The sequence below is a fragment of the Ictidomys tridecemlineatus genome, chromosome 10 (assembly GCF_052094955.1).
Source record: "Ictidomys tridecemlineatus isolate mIctTri1 chromosome 10, mIctTri1.hap1, whole genome shotgun sequence".
NCBI classification, from domain to species: Eukaryota; Metazoa; Chordata; class Mammalia; order Rodentia; family Sciuridae; genus Ictidomys; species Ictidomys tridecemlineatus.
Genome location: NC_135486.1, coordinates 75,741,442 through 75,766,909, shown reverse-complemented (window position 1 = coordinate 75,766,909; position 25,468 = coordinate 75,741,442). Strand labels below are relative to the sequence as shown.

General features: G+C 40.9%; 1 protein-coding gene across 31 annotated transcripts in view; it reads right to left on the bottom strand.

Annotated features, from left to right (window-relative positions):
• Positions 1 to 25,468, bottom strand: part of Celf2 (CUGBP Elav-like family member 2) — a 780,843-nt gene that overhangs the window by 54,496 nt on the left and 700,879 nt on the right. For all 31 annotated transcript variants that reach the window (XM_078023205.1, XM_078023206.1, XM_078023196.1 and 28 more), the window contains 4 exons: positions 19,443 to 19,577; positions 10,869 to 10,948; positions 6,677 to 6,835; positions 3,456 to 3,519 (listed from right to left, as the gene is read on the bottom strand). In XM_078023205.1, the coding sequence (XP_077879331.1) occupies positions 3,456 to 3,519; positions 6,677 to 6,835; positions 10,869 to 10,948; positions 19,443 to 19,577 (438 nt within the window). The remainder of the gene's footprint in view (positions 1 to 3,455; positions 3,520 to 6,676; positions 6,836 to 10,868; positions 10,949 to 19,442; positions 19,578 to 25,468) is intronic.

Genomic DNA, 25,468 nt, shown 5'->3' with positions numbered 1-25,468 from the left:
AGTTTTAAGAGGGAAAATAAAATCAATCACCTTCAAAGAGGACAGTGTGTATATATAAAAGGATTCAGCTGATAAAAGATTTGATCCTAATCCATTTTCTGCTTTTAAATTCCATATTTAGAAAAGATTCCCTTTATAGAAATAATAAAACACATTTAAAGATATTTTTAGTTTGAAAGGAAAATGGTTAAGATTATTTTGGGGAAAAAAGTATAGCTGATGTCTCATTAGATTTTATTGATGCAACTACTTAGTAACTTGTCGTCTAAAATTTCTTTTTCTGTTTCTTTTTTTGGCTTTACTTTATTTTCTCCTCAAGCAGAAAATGCTTTACTCATATAAATGAGGGATTTTTAAGACTCTAACTATAAACCTCAATCTCCTGAAGGACAGGCCATTATGTGTCGAGAGCTATTCACAGCAAAATATTATGGTTTCCAAAATATTTCATTCTCTTTGGTGATAGTATTCTAAGCGGGAGTACTTGAGTTTTATATGTGGAGTTTTTTAATATGCCACTTTAATACATAAAAATTGCATATGAATTGTGTATGTGTTCATTCTCACTATGTCACAATATCAGTCACTCAACAATTTTTTTTTTTTTGTGTGGTGCTGGGGATCAAACCCAGGGTCTGTGCATGCCAGGCAGACACTCTACCACTGAGCCACACCCCCAGTCCATCAATACACACTTTAATATCAGGTGGGATTGTAGATAAATGACCTCTTGGGCTCCCTGGATACTGTTACCATATGGCTTCTGCTGGTATGTGTTATATAGAATGTGCTCTAGAACATGTTTTATAGTATACACACTACCTCCAAATGCCCAACAATTCATTTGTGAAGATACTGAATTTAGTTTATATAATGTTTTTTGTTGTTGTTTATGTATATACATGGCTAACCAAAATTCTTAATTCAAAAATTCTTAGTTCATTATATATATATATTATATATATATGGCTAAAACCAAATTTCTTTCATTCATTTAACTTAAGCTCTATTGGGAATGCATACAAAATACAAATTTACATCTGTTCACTTACAGATTTATTCATTCATCCCTTCACAACTAGCCATGAGCACCTCACAGAGGAGTTAGAGGCTGAGTCCATCAGCCACCAGGGCAGGCCCTCTTGAAGCTCACGGAGTGGCTAAGAGCATCAAGAACAGGGAGTGTATGCAGATATGAGGAAGGAAGGGAGGGGCTTGGGAAAGAGAGCACCCCTCCCACACCTGGGGGAGTCGGGCAAAGCTTCTTCTAGGAAATAACCTCTATTCCCAACCCACCATGACCACTTCGTAATACTGGTATAGGTTAATGGCAAAGACAAGTGAGGCCCAGCTTTTGGGAAAAGACAGGAGTGGGAGAGGCCATTTTTTTTTTTAAACTGGAAAAAAGAAAGTTCTCTAAACCATAATGCTTCACATCCTTAGGAAGATGAGATGTGATTACCCATACAAATAGAGGGTGACTTTTATAGAAATCACCCAAGAAGACAAGAGTTTTTGGCACCTAAATTTTGAAAACTTTAAATATTCAAGAGGTTGATAGAAAATGGACAGGTCAGCATTTGATTTCACAGCCTGGGAAGACTTAGCATGCTGAATTTAACAAGTTGAAGGGTTAAGAAATGGGTATTTTGGAAAGCCCAGAGCATTTACAGAAGGCTTTTAAATTAGCCATCTGCTACATGGCACCTTTTGAGGTGAGTCTCAGACCCTCTTAGTTTTCAGATGAGCATGTGGAACATGTAGATGCTAATGTCCTGACCTGTGGTTGGCATGGTTGAGGTGCATACATCCTAATGACAAATGACAGGGCCCTCCATCCACCTGGGAAGACAAGCCGGGCAGTAGCCTCAGGACTAAGTGACCTTCTCTGCATTATTCAGGTGCAGAAATGAGAGAGCCTGAGGCTTCCTCTAAGGAAAGCCCCTAATTTTGGATCTGGGTGGGTCCGTGTAAAGAGAAACAAACCTCCAATCAGCTGAAAAATGTCACAGGTCTAAGCATTTATTTTAGGGTATGCCATTTTTTTTTCTTTTAAATAAAAAGGCTCCTGAAAATTTTACAAATGTTGCTCCAGTTCTCTTCATAGAATTGAAAAATAAATTAATCATTCAATGTGATTCTTAGTTCCAAGACGAGCTTCCCAAGCTATTTGTAAATATACTGCACTAATTTAACTATGTTTTCCAGACACCTTTTTTCCCCCAATAACCTAAAAGCTATATTACAGCTAACTAAACAGGTGATGCCAAATGATTTGAAACCCAAGAAATCATTCAGCAGTATTTTTGATGTAAGCCAAAGCATACCATCAGACAACAAGTTACCATTAGCCCACGGACCACCATCCTGGCTGGGCTGAAGGTCATAAGACACATGGGGAGAATGCACAGGGAAAATCTTTTCAGATTCAAAGTGAAAACAAGAAAAAAAAAAAAAAACAAGGATATGCATTTGAACAAAAAAAATGTGAGAAAAATGAGTTTTCATGGTGACAGGTAAAGAAATCTGGCTTTTATGTAGCATGCTTAGGCTTCATTTCATTGATTCAGGGTGTCCTTGATAAAAGCAAACTGTGCTTCACTCTAATATGCCAAAAATCTGTTCTTTTATTTATCCCCCCTACCCCACCCTTTTGGAATCAAACAAGGAAAAAGCTTCCTAACTGTTCCTCCCAGCAGGTTAATGGGCACCTGTGTTCTGATTTCTTGCACACGCTGCCTGCTCTGGCCCCGTGTAAAGGTAGGGTATCAGCATGGACGGTGGCACAGTAGGAGTGACCTTTCACTAATCACTGCGCCTCAGCAACTACTGGCACAGCTCATTATGAAAAGGAATCCTTCAATGAGCTGCCTTTCAAATGCAGTCGCACTTTGATTTTCTTGAGAACAAAGATTATACTTTTACATAAAAGCTTCTGATGCACAATTCTGTCAACTGGGGTACTAAAGTAAAAAAAAAAAGGCACCCTGTTAATTGTCTGTCATTATCAAGGGACTACAAACTGTATCAAATATAGGACTGCAATCTTGGCTTTCATTATGGAGGTCAGAACATTTTTATTGACTGCCTATTATTAAAATGTTAGAGGTATGTCAATCATTTTGGCTGTACTGGATATAGAAATTTGCTGGAAATCCTCCAGTAATCAATCCCATTAAAATAACAACAACAACAAACAATGACTACAGAGCATCCTAGAGAGGAATTCTTAGCCCCCTCACCTTATAACTGTTACCCACATGGAAGGGTAGGTAGGAAATGCAAAAGTAGAAGAACCACTCGGGAGCAACTGATTCCAATTTTAACGCCTAAGACAGAAAGCTAATAAGTTTGGTAATTACTCTTTGTTCTTTTTCCCTGCTTCTTTTCTCTGGCCCTCTGAATGAACCCCGACAACTGCATGGTCAAAAGGAAAGACAGGCTTCAGGACTTACCAGCCATTTGCTGAATGCCACTGAATGCACCCAGGTTGCTGGAAGAGGTGGCCTGCTGCAGAAGCTGCAAATGAGCACACAAGTGTCAAGTCAGAACATTGCAGAGATGAGGACAAAGTAACTTCCTCATTAAAGTGCCGGCAAACTCTCTTCCTTTACATTTACGTGGCCGGTTGCGACTGCTGCAATTGATAGACTGAAGGTCCCCAGAGCTGGGGCTGTAAATCCATATTAATGTCTAATCTCTATTAAGAAACACAGACACTTGGGGAAACTCACTAACACTGCTGCCTTAAAACAATTAATCAATTTACTCTTTTTAACAACCAGGTGTTAAATCTATTGAAACCAACATAGCATGACTAATTATATCTCTCTGTAGTCTAGTAGTTACCATAACTCATCTCTGTCAATCAAGGTCCATCCCCTCCTCTTCTACTTTTCTTCACAGTTCAGCTTTCTTTATCCCTCATCAGAAGCACTTGGGTTACTGACTCTTAGGCCAACATGAAGATCATCATGATCACTATAGACATAAGTGTATCTGTCACACCCTTACACATACAGCCACATCCATATGGCCGAGAAAATGGTCAGCTACTTTAAGATGGTCTGCACTGGCAGAGAGAACATATTATTTGTCAAAATTTGGAATTAGCTACCTGTCTGTATATTGAAGCTATGCATTATATATCAGAATCTTTTTAAAAAGAAATGAATATGCTTGTTAAAAAGTCTGCGTTTTCCCCTGAAAACACCTTTTTCCTGCCACATAGAATCAGTGGGTGTTACAGGTTAAGGCATGAGGGGGGTTCCAGTTCCCATCCAACTTAGTTGAGCTGTAGGTTAGTTTAGGTATTACACTATGAGGATGGAACACAGTTACCTCTCATGTTCCAAAGTACCTGGATACCAACAGATAAAGATTTACCAAATTACTACTGGAATATTGTTATGGCACTATATGCTTAGGAGGAACAGGACGAATTCCAAGATGCATTAGAAAAAGCTTTCAGAACTTATTTGGAGCTGTGTGAAACAACATAGAACACTGATGTTCTATGGGTAAGTAAAGGTTTCTTCTGTTTGATAAGAAAAATTCCATGGTTGGATGAGACTCAAAAATGAGCATGTATCAAGTGATGTAAAAACACCAAGCGTGTTGTTTTTAAACATTAGATGTTTTTAAAAATTAAAGTTGTAGAGCCTGGGTTGTGGTTCAGTGGCAGAGCACTTGCCTAGCATGCATGAGGCACTGGGTTCGATCTTCAGCACCACATAAATATAAAGGTATGTGTCCACCTAAAACCTAAAAATAAATATTTAAAAAAAATGTAAAGTTGTAAAATTAAATTAGCTTTGAAGACATTTTGAGAAATTAATAACATCTGTTGAGGTAAGGGAAAATACCTGGACTGTCATGAAACTATCACCAAGGATTATTTCCATGGATAAGTAATCTTTGGTGAGCCAGGGCCAGCATTTGGGCTCCCCATGGAGGCAGGGGATGCCTTAAATTCCATAAGCCCTTTCAGAGGACAGGACTTTCAAAGGGAAGGGGTAAAGCGAACATGGATAAGAAAAAATCTGGGCCTATCAGGAGAGAAAAGAGAGTTTATAGCAACACATTTTTATAATTGATGTTAAAATTAATTCTTCTTCAGGTATGCAAATAATTGGCAGATGTGGTCACAGAGACATGCACCAGAGATTTCTGTGAACTGTGGAGTGCAGGTGACACAGGAATCCTGAGGGCAGGCACCTGCCTCTCCTTTTGGTTCTCAGAAATGGTAGAGCAGGAAGCTTGACTTTCACCAACAGTGAAAAGGTAGGCATGGATCAATCTTGGATAAGAGTTCTGGTCCACACAATCAAACTGATGGACTGTGAACATTCCAACAGCATGAGTTTGTGAAAACACAAATTGTTAAGTAGAGCATATGTAGATTTTAGCAAGATGTCTGACAAAATCTTTCATGGTATCTTCAATGATAAGATGGAGAAATGGCCAGAAGGTGACAATAAACTTGGTCAATGCTTTTGCTAACAAAGCAGATGAAGACAGGAAGAGCATGTGTCTCATCCATTAACCAACAGCTGTTCTACTGCAGACCCCTCTGGGCACCGGGGGTGGATGGGTAAGAAGGTAAAGCTACTTAGTCTCTGAGCCTCCCTTTCCTTATCTCTACAATAGGACACTCTCCCTTTTCAAGGTAACTGTCTTAGAAAACAGTGCAGTTTCTGCTAGAAAGTAAAGCTAATGGATGATCCAATCCTGAGAGGGATAGTTAAAATGTAAGATGACAGAATTAGGACACGTCGTGTGTATGTGCTTGCATGTTTGTTCTCTTTCTCTTGAGGCTGGAATAAAAGGCCCAGACTCACTATATGAAATTAAATTAATAAATGTGAAGTCTAACATTTAGGCTCCAAAGTAGAAAAATGGAGAGAGAAGCACTCTGTAGCAGCTGGAGTAAAAATATAATTTAGCAGTATCCAATGCCTCCCAGCTCACATTGGACACAGTTACTGCAAATGCCACTCTCAGGCTCCAGGAAGATGTTTTAAATCCACTAGGGGTCACTACTCTGTCCCATTTAGCTCTTACTAGGGAAGTGGCTTAAATTCTGGCCACTGTATTTCAGTAGAGACAATGACTAAGTGAAATGGTAACAGAGGAAACTCTTAGAAAGTAAAAGTTTAGAAAGCAGGGATGCTAAGGAATGGCCAAGAGAAATGGGTCTGTTTGGTTTGCAGTGAACCTTATTTCTCTGGTTTTACAAGGAGAAAGTAGGAAACAGTTGATGTGTTCAAGGTGGGCTCACTGGGAAGGCTTGAAATGCAGACTCAAAAGCCCCAGGAGATCTCAGAAGAGGTCCTGACAGGTATCAACCTTCCAGCTAGTCAACATTCTTAGCTCATGGGCCATTAAGCATGCTGTGTCTTTTTTCAGAACACAGAGTTGTAGGATGCCTTGACATACTGGGTAGGAGTCTAGCCCAGGGGACTTTGCCCAGCCTGTTAGGCAAGGACTAAGTTGGTCACATTCTTATGCTAGCCAATTTAGCTTGGGAGAATATTCTGCATACTTGGTGGTTTCAGTAATTCTCCAGACTCAAAATGTATGGAAAATGAATTCTTGAGTGTACTCAGTGGCCAATGGGGTTTCGGGGTTTCGCGGATGGCAGGGTGTGTTTCTCTCCTGGGTGGGGAGCACTTACCGCCAGGTACTGTGGGGTAAGTCCGCCCAGCCCTGTCAGGTTCCCCCAGGTGGCAGTGTTGAGCTGCTGCATCTGCTGTGCCAGCTGCTGTTGGAGGCGCCTTTGCTCTTTGTCCTTCTGGGTATCAGCAAACTTCACCACGATCGGTGAAGAGCAGCCCTGTGGTCAGACACATTGGAAAGTGAAGAGGAAGTTACAGCTGGGTCGCATCCTCTCAGGGCCCTCAGTCAGCACCGGATCTATCTCTCTCAGAGCACATGGAATGGTCTGGGATGGTTTAAAGATGGTTTGATATTCCTTCTTCTTCTCTGAATAGTACTATCAATAGAACACTCCAGATCCTGTCCTGGGTTTTGATGGGGGATCTGCTGGTTGCTTTCCTGCTCTGATCCTCATATCTCCTCTCCTCCTCTCCTCCTGCGTCTTCCTTCAGCCTTCCAGGACTTCCTTTGAGACAAAAGACCTGATCTATGTCTAAGCTTCGTGGTTGGCTGTCTCAAAGATGGCCTTGCCTCTGTGTGTCTGCCTGTTTCTACCTGAGCAAAGGACAAGGGGGCAGCACCGTCATGGGAATTAAGAATGTCTCTCATTCATCTTTTCTGAAAACTCCCTCCAATTTTTAGTTTCGTGTGTTTGAACAACGATAACAGAGAAGTGGGTTTCATTTTAGGAACGTGGATGAAGAAGGAAGGAGATATTCAGAAAATATAGGCACTGACCAAAATAACTGTTCACATGTTTTCAGAAAGGCCCCTCTTCTTCCTCCCCTGTCACATCTCTCTATCTAAAGTCTCTAGAGCTACTGCACACCAGCAGAACCAGAAGCACATTCTAGTCAAAGGAGAGATGCTGTGAATGGCAGGAGGAGGATTCTGGGTGGCTTCTTTCCCTGACGAACCTCACATTTCTAGCAGCTTTTTCAGTTTTAATGTCCTTGAAAAGGCAGAGAGCAGGGGTAGTGAGAAATGGCCAAAGACCCTATTCTAGGATGATTTTGTTTTGGAGGCAGACACATTCTTTGGGGGAAATAACTGGCCTAGTACCTCAAGCACCATGCTTCTTTCCTAAGCACCTTTAAAACTGCTGCCACTTGGTAAGAACGCAGCAAAAATGGGCCTCCTACCTCCCTGGCTCTTTCTGTGTCTTGGTGTGGCCTGTCTGCACACTACGTCACTGTGAGAGCTGTTAAATTTTGCTGAGGTAAAAAGAAGTAATTCTACTCAAGGGATTAAACAGAAACTTTTATTGAAACTCAGCATGCTGAGAGACCCCTTTCTCTCCTCTTAGAAATGTGATATTCTATTTAAATAATCTTTTCCTTTTCTTTCCTTTTAGGTCATTTTTGTTTCTTGTAGAAAACAAGCTTATACCCCTCCCTCCCCCATCACCTTGGGATGTAGCTGTCAATACATGAGACCATGGTGTCTGTTATTGGAGTGGAGTGGAGTGAGAAATGTGAGATGGGTGTTTTAGTGAACTTCCAGCTTAAGAAGTCTTCAGCTCTGGTAGGCAGAGTCACGGTACAGAAAGTGTCAGTAAATTGCTTAAAAATAACATTTCCACCATTAATAAAAAATCTGTACTTCATTTTAAAAATTGGCTCCATATTTCAGCACTTGGTCATTTTATTTTATTTATTTGTGGTGTTAGGGATGGAACCCAGGGTCTTGCACTTGGCCTCAACCACTGAGCCACCTTCCCCGGCACTTTGTCACTTTACAGAGGGCAAAATACTCTGAAAATGGAAATTAGAGAGAGAAAGTTTTGCATGGAAAAAGAGGTGATACTGTTGTATCAAATGTGTCCCTAACAAATAACGGCATCTCCTCCTAATAGTACATTTATTTTTTTTCTTGCTTAAAATACTAAAAAAGCGAAATAAAGGCGGAAGATTAGACCAATGATTATGGCTTTTAAAATGGCTCATTTAAATCATGAAACAGAAAATGGGAGTAGAGTGCAGGGAGGTGGAGAGATAGAAGGTACAATGTAAAAGTGTTTGAAAGACTTTATTCTTATAATATTCACATCATTTTAAATTAAATAATACATCTTGGTTAAAGATGTATGCCAGAGTCCTGAAAATAATGTAATTAGTTAAAAAGTTAAACTATCAACTTCAGTTGTGTATTTATAATGTAATTGCATAGCACATAATCTTCTACTTAAATGTCAATTTTTAAAAACTAAAGTGTCTGGGGGTCCTTTTGTTTAAGCATTGATGTCCAATTTTAAAAACAACAGATATATTAATGATAAAGGATCAAGGATTTCTTAGGAATAAATAGGCCCCATTCCCTCTAATGGGTCTTTCCAGGATGAAAGCCTTGTGTTCCTCCATTTTGGTTCATGTCTAGTACTGGCTTATGATCTCCTAGAGGAGCACTGGAGACCCAGGCCCCATCCTTAGTCTCTGTATCATCACTTGGGGACTCTGAGTGAAGGGAGGGGATGGCAATGTTTCTAACAGAGCTGAAAGGACTTAGGTTAAAAAATTCACTAAGGAGAGACCAAATTGGGTGTAAATCCCTAAATTACAGGAAACAAAAATAATTAAGAATGAAACACATCTATGAAAGATCAATTCAGGTAATTTTTTTTCCCCTAACAGCACTTTCACTTTAATCTCCAAGTTGAAAAATAGCTGGAAATCCCAAATAATGGAGCGGCCTACGAGAAAAAGGGAAACCAAAACATTATCACATATGTGACTGCAATGTTGTACAAGATTGGATTCCTAGAGATTTCAAATCCTGCTAATCATTTCCTATCGTGGCCGATTTTCACCTGAGCTTGCCTTCAGGTAGGGGGGAGGGAGTGTCTTAAAAATGCATTGCACTGAAAGGAAAACACATCGATTATATAGGATGTTAGGAATATCAAAGTCAAAATGAATGTTCAAAAGACAGTAGGCTTTGCAATGCTGATATCACAACTCAGAAAAGTACAGTAAACACTTAATGACAATGCCATGCACACTCCTTCCCCCTTGCCACCCGCTTTTTGATTCACTACAAAAAAGTTGCCCACAAAACAAGACGCATAATGATCACTTAGCTCCCAGCATGCTTTGGGAGGTGCAGCATTGCAAAAAAAACAAACAAAAACAAACAAAAAAAATAAAGCCCCAACAAAATGGGAGCACAAAAGAAGCTCAAACAATTTAATATTTTTTTGCACATTAAATAAAATTGAAAATATCTTTTTGTTTTCAAAAAATGAAAAAAACATAGCTTCAGATAATACCACAAGGCCACCACCTCTAGAGATCACCCACACACAAAGATATACAGTGTACAGAACACAGCAGAACATGCACTCCCAAATGATTCTATCAGACAGTACAGAATAAGTAACAGCATATCACTCTTGGAATGCTTTTGTGCAAAATTTAGAAAGGCCATGACCCAAATCACAGACTAAAATATAGAACCATCTATCTACATTTGTAGGTATGCATCCACATCTGAGTGTTTATCTTTCCCTAAAGTCACTCTCATCTCATTAAGAGATCAAATTTGAGCCTTCATAAAGGGTTTCTTTGCTATTGCTCATCTTTAAGTACGGAGACCAATCTAATTTTTTTTCTGGGGACTCTCATAAATTAGCATCACGCTGTGAAGTGGGAGAAGGGTTAACTTTCTCCACCATTCTTAACATGCAAAACCACAATTTTATCTGACTAAATTACAGGCAGGTTGGTCCTGCATTGAAAAGAGAACCTTTTGACTTAGTACAGGGCAAGCAGCACTGTGGGTAGGGGCTGTAGCTGTTTCACCCACGCCAATCCTGGGGAAGGGATGCATTTGATCTTTTAGGTCCAGAAGGACACTTTGCTTAAAGTGCCCAGTGACTATATTGCAGGACCTGGGCTGCTCCATACAAGGCTCAAAAGATAACAGTAGAGAAAGTGGAAGGTTTTTTACTAAATGCATTTCAAGTCATTAGGGGGAAAATGCAGAGAGAAGAGGAAGAGAGAGAGCAGAGACAGAGAGGGAGGGAAGTGGGGTGGAGAGGGAGAGAGAGGGAGGAAGGGAGAGTAGGAGAAGGATGAAAATGAATGGATAAAAAGCAAGATGGTGAAAGTTTAAATCTGTGATTGTCATGTGAACAATCCACACAGGAGAGAATTGCTTTACCATTCCCCATCATTTGCACAAAGAAAACAAAGAAAGGGCAGATGATACAGTACCTCCATGGTCTGAGACTGATGCATGGCTTTGATTGCATTCTGTGCCATTGCCCTTGTAGAAAATGTGACAAACGCACAGCCTGTGGGAAACAAGGGGACAGGGAGCAGGAAAGACAAAAAACAACAAGACAAAAGGGTTGGACGCTTGTTAAACCAACACAGTCTACGAGAACTGCCACAAGACGACACTGTTCTCAGTAGTACATAAAAATAAACAACTTCTCTCTTTGGTTTTATCTTATTTTGCTTTTTATTCTCAGTGCTGACTTGCTAATCTGACCAAAGCAGAAAGATTTATTTAGTAGTTTTTTTTTTTTTAATGGCAACTAGGGGAGGAAGTTGGGTACTCCTTTTTTTTTCCTTTTTCTTTTTTTCTTTTTTCAGCCACAGGGTTTGAAATTTGCAAGACCTACTTTGCATTTGCCAAAATAAAAAGTTGCTATTTTCCATTTTCTCCTTGGCTAAGAATCTTGACACCGAGGGCATCCACACATCAGGGCTTTGTATTTCAGATTCTGTTGTTAATTTTTAAGAAGTAAATAAGAAAATGCTCACACCAAGGGCAAACTAGTAAATTTCAAGAGTTCAAAATATCAGCAAATAAATATATTTAATTTCTACTGGGCAGTTAAAAAAATCAATACATCAGAATATAAGTTGATGCTATTCAAATGCAAACGAATATATCAAATCCATTATGGATGACTTATTATTAACAAAAACCAATGCACTATTACTCTGAGAATATTCAATAGTATGTATAAAGTCAAATTATAAAGTTTGCATTCGATTTGTTTGTATGAAAACCTTTATGGTGTTTCAAAGTTGTGACTTTCTAAAATCAGAGAGACTCGATCTACAATCTAACATACACAAGACAATGCGCATTCCTCTGAATGTCTACTGTGAGACCTGCAAAGCTTCCCATGTTAATTTTTACTGTGCTCTTAAATAACTAGAATCTATGGTGCCAGTTCCAGCTTCTTGTAAGCGGCATTGGCCACTATGCAGGTCACCGCTCCAACTACACGGCTCATTGCCCTTTGCACTAATAAAAACACTGCCTTCTGAAATTTACATTTTATTCATCATACACCCTTGGGCTTCTTAGAGAAAAAGACTGTGAAATTAATGCAGATTCAGGCTGATTTTATAATAATACCACAGCACACTAAAAGCTTAGCTAAAGCAATACAGACTTATTTCACTTATGATCTCTAATGACTTTAAAAGTGCATTGATTTTCAGCTTCTTTAGCCTTGCACAGTTTGAACTTAGGTATCAGAGAATAATTTAGTGTTCCACTCAATTTCCTCAAAACATTATTATTATTACTACTTAAAAGATTTCCAAATGAAGCAGATCTAAACACTGAGAGGCTGAAGTCTATTGTCATTTCAGAGTGAATGCATGAAAGCAAGAAATCTGGCATCAACAATATGAGATTGTTGCCCCTGTGGCCAATAAGCAAAATAGAACATTCTACATTCAAACAACCAGCAGATTGTTTGGTTTATGTAAATCAATTTGTGAGCCATAAAACATGTTTTCTTCTTTTGCTCTGCATGTGTACCTGGTGAGATTATCAAGTCAATACTGTCGTAGCACCTTTTAATCAAACAGTATTAAGAGAAAGCAGTGCCTGCCCACTACCCCCAACGCACAATGACATCCAGTCATGAAAATAAGTCAATGCATTTTTTTTCCTTTTTTTTGCATCATACTGTAAAATCATACACAAAAACTCTCTGTACATGGGAAATTCATCTTGCATTCACCTCCCGATTAAGAGGGCCTGAAGAAATCAGAATGAAATCTACTCGCCATGGATGTGAGCCGTTTCCTAGTTCTCTGACAGGAGAGTACTGATGAAGCTTACTATTTAAACATGCTGCCTGTACCTAGGCTGACTGCAGCCTTTGTCATCAATAAAAGCAATTTGGTGGCCTTCTCTAAGGCATCTAGACGATGTGGGTAATAGAGTGTGAGACAGATGACAGTACCTCTCCTGGCGTCCATATTGATGCTGAAGGTCTAAAATTATAGTCTCAAATTTACCATCTGTTTCAAAGTAATCTCTCTCCAAAAATGCTATGATCATCACCAACATTATACAGAGGAAATAATGCTAAGATATTTCTCTTTTTCTTTTAACTTCTTGCCTTGAGAGTACAATGGAGGCGAAAGCAAATCATCTAATGGAGACACATTTGAAACCATGCGAAGCCTGGACCAATTCTACTTTTAATAGTCAAAAAGATGATAGTGACATTCACTTCATTTGCTCTTATTATCCAGGCACATGGGCCAAACTGACAGTTTCCAATTGGAGGTTAAAAATGCATTAAAAACATGTAAAATGTCAACAAGAATCAATAAGGCATAGTTTATGCATTTACCACAATTTCATACAAGCAGAACTTTTGTAAGTAACTTAGTGAGAAAGATAAAGCAATTAGCAGGTCTCAGAAGAAAAGTATTAGCAATAGAACAATAAAATTAAATCTCTACAAACTTGAACCATTGCCCTTTTCTCTATGAAACCTGCAATTAAAAACTTGACTGATGCTTCTCATTATACAATCCTTACCCCATCCAAAAACTGATCTGACAAATCTGATGACTTCTTTAACCTTTTTATTCTATTGGCAGTGGTGCAGTGAGAGGAGCTGTCTCCTTAGGGGCTTCTGTCAAGTTCTGTACTTGTGTGCTCTGCTCAATTACTTAAGAGAAAAAATTACCGTGTCATTTATAAAGTGGGAGTACACGTTGAAAACGCACTCACTATGCCACATTGGACGAAGGGCAACTTCAGAACCAAATGTTTCTTGGAAGAGTGGCTTGTTAACCTTTGTAATTTCACTAAAACAGGAAAGTTTAGTAGTAGTCCTACACGGTAGTCCTAGGGATAGATTTTAATTTTTCTTTCAATACCACTGAAAACACAGTGGTAGCTTTAGGATTAGGCCTCCAATCTGTGGCTTTTTACAAACAGGGGGTCACGTGAGCTTCTACCATTGTAATTGGCTGCTGGCTTTTTCTCACAAGCTAATTGGATGGTTTTCCATTGGAAAGAAGTAAGTCAAAATTGGTCCTCTCTTCTGGATGGTGGAGGTTTCTGAGTCTTGAGAGGTTACCACTCTGATCCTGTAGCGTTGGCCCTTAGCTGTTTTGGACTGTTGAGTGTACTAGCTCAGCCATCAATTCCCTAACAACTAAAATGCTGGAGAAATTGGACTGGGGGTAAAAAGGACATGTTCAAAATAACAAAGCTGCATTTCTTTCTTTCTTTTTTTTTTTCCTTTTTTTGGTTTGGGTATGAATTTGTGTGAATATGCAATTACTGTATTAGAACCTTCAGATGCACAACAGCAAAAAAATAAATAAATAAATAAAATTCACCTATAATTATGGCCAACCTGTTAATTTACTTTGAGATTACTAATAGGAATGAAAGGAGTTGAATTCCTTTTATTTCGATGAGGTTGCCTTCTTGCTGCTAAAACAGATGGATGATTGACTGGGGAAAGGTTTCACAAAGTAATTTCCTCCTACAGACAGGGTCTAAGGAAAGCACGTAGCCCTGTCACAGAGAAGATTCTGGAACACATCTATTACACTTGTCATTTCAATTGAAAGGGTATCTTAACTCAGGTGTTCTACCCTTTCTTTCAGCTGTAAGAGAATTTTACAGAACTATGAATTCTTGCTCCACACCAAAAAAAAAAAAAAAAAAAAAAAAAAAAGTACAGTACAGGTACTTTTAAAAGCACAAGCAATGTCAGGGCTTGCTTTTTTTTTTTTTTTTTTGCTACTTCTTTGAAAAAGGTGTGGCAGCCTGCTACATTTCAACTGAAAGAAACATAATTTAAAGTAACTTGTGCAGCAAGGAAGAGATTTTAACCTATGGAAAGGTGTTTATTAATTCTCAGTTGAACAAAGGCATTAATGCAGTCAATTTTTCTTATTGGATCATTGTAGTGGTGGTAGGGTTGACTGAACACATGGTATCAGCATAATAGTGGGACATAAAAATTAGTCCTCTACTGCACCAGCCCCAGTGTTGGGTTAGTTTATTAACACTGGCATGGAGATGTTCTTCATTATGGCACCTCAACCTATTTCATAGCTGGCAAGATCTCATCACTGAGATGAGGTTGGAAGATTGAATTCAGAACAAGATGGCAAAATGCAGTCAATACTCCAGGAAGTATGTGATAAAAAGTTTCCACATATCTGAATGTTTAGGTATTGTGTGGACAGGGCTAACATAATCAAAACCGAGTCTTCTCCATGTAGATGTTTGGGCAGTCAAAAGCCCTGTCCTAACATCTTGATCAGATACAACAAAAACAGATGAAGATTTAATGGCTAACTCCAGCCTGTGCTCTCCAACATCCCCGCAAATATTGCCAATTCATTTGTCAAGGGTTTTGGCAGGGGAATGTTGGAACACCATAAACACAGCTGGAATATCTTAAACAAGCAGAAAGTTACCTTAAATGGTAGTGAAGATTTGACTACAGTTTATGGGAATGAAAAATGAAATAAATTTCTTCACTGTCTCCACATTACAGATAATTCAACTGTTACAGTACAGAAAACTTTGTAGGATGTACCTAGACAGCTCATTCTGACTGTAGGATTATGGGTGAGAACATGGATGCGTTAGGAAATCAACATGCTAAGCTGATAATGTCAGACCAATACACTTGTTTAGAAACCGAGTTTTGCTTTTGTGAGCAAACATCTCGTTTGGATTGCCATGGGTGGGCCTGTGGTTTCCTGCTGGTGTTTGCAGTGAAGGTTCCCCGCAGCAGGCCTCGGGAGGTCACGCTGCCATGCACAGGAGTCTGAGTATCATGAAGCTTCCTGAAAGCACCACAAACCATGTTTTTCAAAACAGAAGAAACAGAAGAGAGGGCAGAAAGAATGGGTTACCACCCCCAAGGGGAGATGCGTACTTGGATGTGGGTAGATTGTCTAAAGTGGGGCGGAGTCCTAACCTCGCAGAGGAGCTTCATGTGCTTGGCAGGTGCTCAGTGGTTTTCAAGAAGCAAGTTGCCACCATTTCCTGAGATTACTGCCCTGGAAGGTGGGGTGGGGCTGGGGCTGGTGACCAGCAATGGGACTTTAAAAATAATCTTTCTGTCCAAGGTGTAGATGATAATTATTATTTTTTTAAAAAAAGACAGTGACTCTAATTTAAGGTCTAGCAGGGTGTGACAGGTACATCTGGGGGCTCTGTTGGTCCTCCATGCTGATGCAGTGAGGATAAGTGTCAGCAAGCCTGGGAAACCTCAGCGTAATGCATACTAGGGAGGAGCTGAGACTATTGATGTGCCTGAAGAAATGACAAGGGAACCCGTGGGGGAGCCAGTGAGGCTAAATGCTCCCTTTGTTTCCATTGCTACAGTTGAAGTTCGTAAAAGCAGGGAAAGGAGCAACCAACCACCGGGCTGCACCTCACTCTCCTAACCAAATATTCTGATTTAAGAACTTTTTTACTGCATAGTTTATAACGTGGTTTGATTTCAGGAGGTGCTTTTCAGAGCAGCCAAGCTTGTGTCACTTAATTTTCATTTATTTTCTAAATAGCGGAGCCAGCAATAGACATTGGGAAAAAGAAATGCTGAGCGCCCTTTATCTGCGACACCGTTAATGGGAGGCACTCATCAATATTTGATTGAAAACTGAAATTCTTTAATGAAAGCAAAATAGTAGCAGGAAGAGAATTGTTCTTTTAACAAATACACTGATTCAGGAGCAGGCCCCTGTATCCAGGAGTCCCTGGGTCCCGCTAATTGAAAAAAAGTGCCACTGTCTGTCTTTATATTTCAGAACAAATGGTTATAAATGAGTATTTTCTTTTTTCCATTAGGGAATTCTCATCAGTTCACCAGAAATTATTTTTCCGTTAAAATGAAGGGGGGAGGGGTACTCTACTCTTTTCATCGGGCCAGCATTTGCATAAAATATTGATGAGTGGGCTCCCACAACTTGTTTCAGAAACAGGCTGCTTCTGGTGTCAAGTGCTGGCTAATCAACCAAATGGCACATCAAATTAGCTAAGTTCTCCTTTTAAATACGTGTGTCCTGCTCTTTCCCATGGAAGTCGTGGCTGCTTTCAAATCCTGTGTGCAGAAAGAGCTAATGTGTGCTCCGGGAGCTCTTGATGCCATGGGGCACCAGTGCTGATCATTCCTGTCCCCACAGGACAGAGGGACACAGTGACTTGGGAGCCAGGTGAAATGGGCCGAGCTGAGCAGAACCCAGCACTTCAGCTCCTAGCTATCTACTAAGTCACCACCCCAGTGAGGCCACCACCCCAGCGAGCAGTGACTCCCTACAAGAGGAGCAGGGCAGAGATTTTCCTGCTATCCTTAATAACACATGGGAAACTGAGGAATAGAGCTAGGAAAAGGAATCAACTAAGGTCACATGTTGTGTCAGACTGGAACTTGGGGTCAGTGAGCTCTAAGCTTCCATAATTCTCACTGTGATTACTTTAAGGGCCTCCTTTTTTGTCCTTTCTCCATGTTTTATACATTGGGGAATGAAAAATGCAACTTTGCTAACATGGGACTGAGAATAACAGCAGCAGGGGCTAGGGATTCCAATTAAACCAGCAGCCAAAAGAGGATCACAAAAAGGTCATCATGTCTTTCCTACATCCTTCCTCCCTCACTTGGCTACACTGTCTCTTCATAGTGTATTCTTTTTATTTTGGTTTATTTTTTATTTTTTTGGTGTTGGGAATTGAAGCCAGGGGTGCTCAACCGCTGAGCAACATTCCCTAGCCCTTTTCAAATCTTTTATTTAGAGACACGATCTAGCTGAGTTGCTTAGGGCCTTGTTAAGATACTGAGACCAGCTTTGAAATTGTGAATCTCCTGCCTCAGCCTCCCAAGTTGCCGGGATTATAGGCATGTGCCACTGTGTCCGGCCTCATGGTATTGTCTGCCTGAGTGTGTGGATGGAGATGTTTACATAAACAAAATGACAGCAGGACAATCCGATGGCCAGGTGTGATAAGAGTTGGCCTGGCCAGGATGGCACTCCTGATGACCTGTGTCTATCACAACAATGGACAATTCTGGTTGACAGTGGCAGCAGCTCAGGTACAGAGGAGCCTCAGGCACTGGATCTGCCATTTAGGTATTCTACTTAATATCCTGTTCAACTTTTAGAAAAATCACTTCTTTGAAGCGAGGGTTAAACAAACAACATTTCAGAAGTGTCAGAGAATGTTAAATTGCGATTTCCTTGCTGCCCTTTTTGATCCCCCCACTTTAAGCCACTTTCCAAAGAAAATTCAGGTATCCAAATCTGGGTTGTGCTCTGCCTCCTCTTAGTTTTCCTCTAGACTACCTCCATTTTGGGGCTCTGGAGGTAGATGTAAGTAGAACTTTTGTTCTCTGGGCCTTCAATTCTCAATTCTAGCAGCTGACATCATGAAGCATTATGTCAAAAAACAAAACAAAACAAAAAACCCCAAAAAACCCAAATGTTCTTCCTCGCTTGGTGCTCGAATTAGGTAAAACTAGTGAGATGGGGAAACATTGGCACCTTGATACTTACGGCCCAATTTTTTCTTTCTGCATGTGGCTTGGGTGCTACTGATGGCCCAGAACCAGAACTTGAAAATGAACACAGTTCCTAATGTGCCCGATGGAAACTGCACTGGGAACTGCGCTGAGAAGGAAAACCTCCCCATGTTTCAAAAATGTGGATTTCTTAAAAAAAAAAAAAAAAAAAAAAAAACCTGAAAAATGTTTTGCACATAGGTTTCCACTTCAGATTGGTCTGAAAACTGCAGTCAGACAACTGTTAACACTCATGTCAACCTTCATGCGTGGTTGAGGGAAGGAGGTTTGTGTGGTCTTGTCAAGGAGGAGGCAGACGTGGGAAGAGAACGGCCAATTCCAGCTATTTTCTAGAGTTGCTGAAAAAACACTGGTCTTCATCCTGGCTCCCAGCCACAACTTTTGCTTCCATCATGGTAGCAAAGGAGAGCCAACAATCTTCTTCAGGGCAGGCATTTTTCTGTCCTGGGCTGGGGATTCCAGGGACTTCACTCTTTGAACCTTGGACAGACCCAGTTACACGGAGCCCGTATCTGTCCTGCCCTGCACATGGGCCGTGACACTGCTTCTTGGCTTGGATGGCTGATAAGAGGAACATCCCCTTACGGTTTCCTTCAGGCACAGGCAGACAGCCAGAAGACTAAGGCGGAAACACACAAAGCCGTTCTCACCCTCCACATCTCCTCACCCCTCAAAATCTACTTCAATTTGAGGTTGAAAAGGGATGTGCAGTAACAGGGCAGCCCGTCAGCTTCCCCTGTGACAGTGATGACCTGAGCTAATATGCTGGCACTCAGACCTTCTCTACCTGGGAAGTAAAAGGTGATCACTTCAGCGACTGTGAAAAAGTTCAGGCTGGATAACTTCATCACATGGGACGTATTACACAGTGACCTCCTGCTGTACGCGGTGCCTACATCTATCTTGACTGTGACACAGAGCTCCAATTAGCACTTAAGGAAAGAGGCTTCATACAAGGCACACTCACCTCGACTCAGCCCGTCGGGTCCCCGGAGAATCCGGCATTCTTCGATCTGGCCAAATGGAGAAAACATCACTCTGATATCGTTCTCATTACATTTCTTCGAAACCATTCCTATGAACAGTTTTCTGTCTTCCACGGCTAGGAGATGAAAATAATGAATGAGAAAAGCCCATTTCATCTTTTTTTTCTTGTAATCAATGCTTCGCTACTATAGCAAACCAGGACCCTGCCAGGCGAGATGGATCACAGTCCTAAGGCTAAGTCGGAACCCCAGCTTGTCTTCTTTCTCCACTCTGCACCTCATCCCGCCTGTCCCTTCACCTTGCCCTCCCAAATGCTTCACCTCTCAGCAGGCAAGCCTGCTCTTGCTAATACAGACATCTTCTTAGGGCTCAGAACCCTGGGAGGTCCCTTTCACAAACACCAGGTGTTGGCTAGGATTACGATGTAACTGCTAAACGCCACGCATTTCACAGAGACGTTTTTTGGATGCAGATTTTAGTTTGGGGTTTTTGTAGATGTTCTTTTAACTCTAATGACAGGGAAAGATAAAGTTCAGGAGAGGGAAAACAGTAGGAGCAAATGCTGTGAATCAATAAATGGAACTTCATCAACAAAGACTCTAAAGGGAAGAAAACATTCTTTCTCCCCTGTTCCTAAAACCTTAGTCCTCACTGATGTGGATAGGAATAAGAGATCCTAAAGTCCTGCTTCTCTGCAGACTGGGACAGTCTAGTCCATGGCTGTGGAGCACTAACTAGGTTCCACACCTGGGTCCCAGCAGCCATTCTAGCAAGCAGAGAAAAGAACAGGCAACTGCTACCTGAGAATCACCTTGATGGTCCACGATGGGGTGAAACCTTGATAAAAGAAGAGGGAGAAAGGACTGCCACTATTCCAGCCACTTGAAAGAAGGATTCTTGAAGGACAGAGAGATGCATTTGGGGATCATGACAAGATGTGCAAATGGGAATGTGACGAGGGAAAGATGAGGCAAGTTTTACTTTAGATGATCTGGGAAATTTTCCTGAAAATCTCCACGCTTGTCCTCAGGACATGTGACTTACATTTAGCCTGAAAGGCAGGCTTATAACTCATTTCAGGACAGTCCGTGGAGGCTTTTTTAGGAGACAGACCTTTTTTTAGGGCATCATAGAGAAGCTTGTGGGGAGAAGTCCTGCTTATTTTCCATTGCTTCATTTCAATTAAAAAAAGAAGAAGAAGAAGAAGAAGAAGAATGAAAAAAGGCTGGCCAGTTACCCTCAGACCACGGAGAACCCTGGCCTAGGGGAAGGGTGCTGTTCCAAGGTGCTATGCACAAACCTTTGTTCTGAACCCAAGTCATAACTACGTCACTGCTATTCAATTGGCTTTTATTTCTGTTTTTTTTTTAATAGTTCTTACCTGGGCAGTATCTCATTTTCACTTAACCAATAAATATTTACTCTAGACTTATGGGGGCCAGCTGCTTCTGGAACCCAAGTTAAAATTCGTGGTGTGGTCCCTGGGGAGGTCTGTTCATGGGACAGTGGTGTAACTTGGTAGGCCACGATGAAGCTGCTCTCTCTGGCTGAACACTCAGAAGTGACCCAGAAGTCCCACAATTGTGCTGTCCAGTACTCAGTTAAAGGTACGTGTGACCACAAAGGCCCTTTAAAGGGGGCTAGTGTTATCGAGGAAAGGTTGATTAAAGTTTAAAAGCCCCACGTAACTACTATAACTCTGATGAACCTAGACCCTAAATGAGACAGCTACATGTTCTTTGTCACAGAATCCCAGACTGGAAACAGGAGACATGAGAGACATTTTGTCTTGTCCATCTCTGAGACAGATCCCTGAGGCCTTGGCAGGAGGAAGGGTCTTGCCTAGACCACAACCTGGACCACAACCCAGTTTCCTACTCCTAGCCCAGTGTCCTCTTCCCTCTCCTGTGTTTCTTCTAAGCTCAGAGGGAGCAGATAAGATTTAAGGAGAACATCAGTGGCTGTGACTGGGAGACGAAGGTTCTAGTTCCAGTGCTGCCCTTAAACCTGATGTGCAACCTTGGAGACCTTGGGGACTACCTGACTTCTAGGACTTCAGTCCTGTCATTCATAAGATGAAGGTTCATACTCTATTCTTTTTCCTAAGCACTGTAGAGAATGCCTTCTCTGTAGCTCATGTCTCCTTTGCATCTCAAACATGAGCAATGAACTTGATGGCCCAGCTATATGCTTGGACTGACAGAAGCATTTGGGCTGGGGATGATGGCGACACCAGAGTGGTATGCAGAATCCCTTCCACCTTGTCTCTCCATATCTGTGATAGCTCCTAAGATAACTGAGAAACGTTAGGGTTCTTTGAAGGTCTATTCAAACTGGATCCCGAGAAGCACAGGCAGGGTCTGTCTAAACTAGCAGGGGCTGGGAGAATAAGGTACTGAGACAGGACTAAGAGACTGTCTTTGAGGTGGATGGAGGAAAGCAGCCTGACTTGAGTACAATAACACTGGCTCCAGCTTCATCTGAAGAGGAGGTGCTCAAGGGATGGGAAGCATCAGACAGTCAAAGTTCATTGCTCATGTTGGAGATGCAAAGGAGACATGAGCTACAGAGGTGACGGGTTCTGATTCTTGGGAGAGAGGCTGTTTACAACCTGACTCCCCTTATTTAGATAAAAATTTTCAAGTGAAATACTTTTTTTCTACCTTTATAGTAAGTGAAGTACCAGTGGTCTACTGTGAACTGGCAAAAGCCAAGTAGTCGAGCACAAGCTAAGCTTTAGAAACACCATATGCTCCACGGAGCTTTCTTTACGAAGGAAACTTTGTAGGCTCCAAGGTCAGCATGCTATGATGCCTGGACTCCTTCACACATGAGGACTGTGGCCATGTAGGACGTGCTTGAGGAGATGGGTAGAACTGACTGAAATGGGGCAGAGGAGGGAGGGAAAGACTTCTAGTCTGCAGTTCTTACTACTTCTTCCCTCTCACCTCTGGACTCTCATTTCCATGAAACTATGCCCGGTGTCTTCATGAGAATTAAAACAAACAAACAAAAGTCCTGATGTATTTCTTCTTACCTTGAAGAATCTGATTTTTAGTTCTTTTAAACAAAAAACAAATGAAAAAATTCTCATTTGGTCCCTGGTTTGACTGGTAAACCTATAACTGTGGTGTTTAACTAAAATAATTCACAGGTTTGAGCTCCAGGGTGATGTTGTAGTAAATTAAACATGCAGCTTCTAAGCTAAAACTGATTTTTTCCTAAGATGAATATTAAGAATATGGAAAGCACTTATGAGGGATTCCAAACTTCCCAACCATCACTAAGGATAAACTCAGCCAGGCAGTGAGAAGGAAAACAAGTCTAATTTTAAAAAACAAGTACTGGGCTAATTTGTGGCTCAGTGGTAGAACACTTGCCTAGCATGTGTGAGGCCTCGGATTGGTGGGGGGAAAGGAAACCCACATCATCCCATATATATGCTAATCTAAAGGCTAAATTCCTTCTCTGCACCAGGTGGGCTCACAAAAGAAACTGGACATTCACCATCTTCTAGTTGCCCAAGTTGCTCTGGGCTTTTCACAGTTGGGTCACGTATGCTTTGATAGATAAATGGCTATGACCAATTATATCCTGCTTTCCTCTCCACTGAGTTTTTCCAGTTTTCCAGGAAAAATGTATTCATAAAATTTATTCCCAGGATTCCCATTCTAAAGATCCCTAACAGCTTTGTAAACATTTTAAATAAGCATAAATATCTTGAATTCACTTTAAAATTTTCATCGTTTTTTGATGACTTTGCTGGTGAGTTTTTCCTAAATATTCATGGGCAGTAAGTGTCTCAATTATTTCTTTTAATCTATTAGGATATGGATTACTTAACTGAACCTACTGTATTTGCAATAGTCTGCCAGGTATTTTAGGGGAATTAAAAGGAAAAAAAAAACCCAAAACAATGAAAAGGTAAGTTCCCTGCCCCTAGGGGAAAAGTTATTTCCTCTAGGACAGCCACTGAAGGAGCACAGGGACATATCTCTAGGTATCGGGAGCTCCATCACCCCTAACAATGGCAGAAGGAAGGGTTCCACACCAGTGGTCACCTGGAAGTACTTCTCCATGGCATAGTGAGAAAGGGTTAACATTTTAAGTATAAGGGTGACTTTTTAAAGTTAGGGGAATAGAAACTTCATTTAAAAAAAAAATCTCTAATTGTAAGTCTGTGCTAACACCCTGGTGCACAATCTGTCAAAGTCACACCTGGATTCGGGGCTGCCTGAATTAATTAACAACTTTTCAATGTGTTAGTGCTAACATATGGCATTTAATTACTGCCTCCAAATCTGTGAGTCTCTCCACTTTGAATTTCAAAATTATTTCTTCATCTTCCAGTAAAATCAGAAAGTAACTGGACGGAAGCCCCCTGTGATCCTGTTTTTGATGGAGGCTTTCGGGTCTTTACCCTTCCCCGACAATATTTAGTTATCTGGACTCCTCCGGCTGGCTTTAAACTGGATGCACAGATACTGGAGGTTTGGGAGGCCTTGAGAAAAAGAGACAGTGGTCTTAAATAGTTATTTTTGGATCCTAGGCCTCAAGAACCCTTGACAAGTCGTGAGGTTGGAAGGTTAAAGCAGGGTGGATTTAGATGCTCTGTCTGCTGAGTGGTAACAATCCTGTTCTCAAAGAAGCATGGCCCAAGTCAACACTGGCTCCAGTCAGAGACCCAGGCATGGGACCTGAGGCAACCTCCATGCTCCTTCATCCCTCACTGTGAGACTGGCGTTAGCAACTGCATTAAAGTCTTGCACAGCTGGTACCATCTACTGTACAGCAAGACAGGAGTCAAAGCTGGATGATATATATAGTTGTATAGGTGGCTCAGAGAAACAGTAACTATGTTTGTGCTAAATCCACACCCTCCTCAAATCCACACCCATCACTCAGTTTTCTTCAATGAAAATAAAACAAAAATGAAGAAACAGCAAAAAAGTTGGAGTCTACTGATAATTGGATATTTCAATGTGCTCTTCTTAATGGTCCCAACACCTTTTTTAGAATTGGATTTTTGCTTTTCTTTTGGACACCTGGCACAATAGAAGTACACGGGTGGAAACAAAATATGGTGAGTTTGTAAGAATGTGCTAGAGGCTGCAGCTTAAATCAGAGCCAACTGAGAGAGTGGCTACAGGAAGCCCTGGAGATTTAGGAATCTGTTCAGTAGAATCTGGAAGTATTAGGGCTGATCCAAGGTCAACCTAACATTTCTGGGCTCACCACAGAGGGTTTCCCTTTATCAGAATCTCTAGATGGATATGGGCTTCAAAGGGTGATTGCTTTCTGGAATTCATTTGTCCATCACTAATTGATCTGTGATTAGCAGCCCTTTCTTGCTCAGCAAATAACAAAGTTTCAGAAATCTGAACACAGATAATGAAGACAGTAACTGTCTAACTGTGATGAGTCCTTTGTGCTGTGCATAAATGTCAGCAAACTCAATAAAAGTGCAATTAGAGCTCGTTATACTTCTTTCACAGCTACAGGAGCTATTTAGAGCATCCGAGCCAAAGAAATCTTTGTGCTCTTTGAGCTTTTCAAACTATGCTTACCTGTCAAAAATGCCTTGTGGAATCAGAAAAGGCTGCAGCTTTTATCACTTGCTTTAGAAAATTATACATTTCTTCTGATTCCTAAATCAGAGCCAAAGGGAATCATGAAACCTGTTCATGTGTGTACAAGGTGTGGTTCCATTTGAGCCTCTGTAAGGCGGAACCCTTGAAATGTAGCTTTCAGTTCATTTATATCTTTTGGCTTTTCTGACTAGAAATTCAGAAAATGGAGATCATCCTACAAAGCAAAGGGAGAACTGAACTGGTTCCACTGCAAGGTTTGGGGGGTTCTTGTTTTATATACAGGTCACCATGTGGGATGAATGGCCTAAGTTTAGACATGTCAGCTGCTGTCACTTAGAACACACCAAAACATCTCCCTTGGCTAGTGGAATTATGCTGTTAATTTAGTGTAATGCAGCACCCTGAATATTCACCA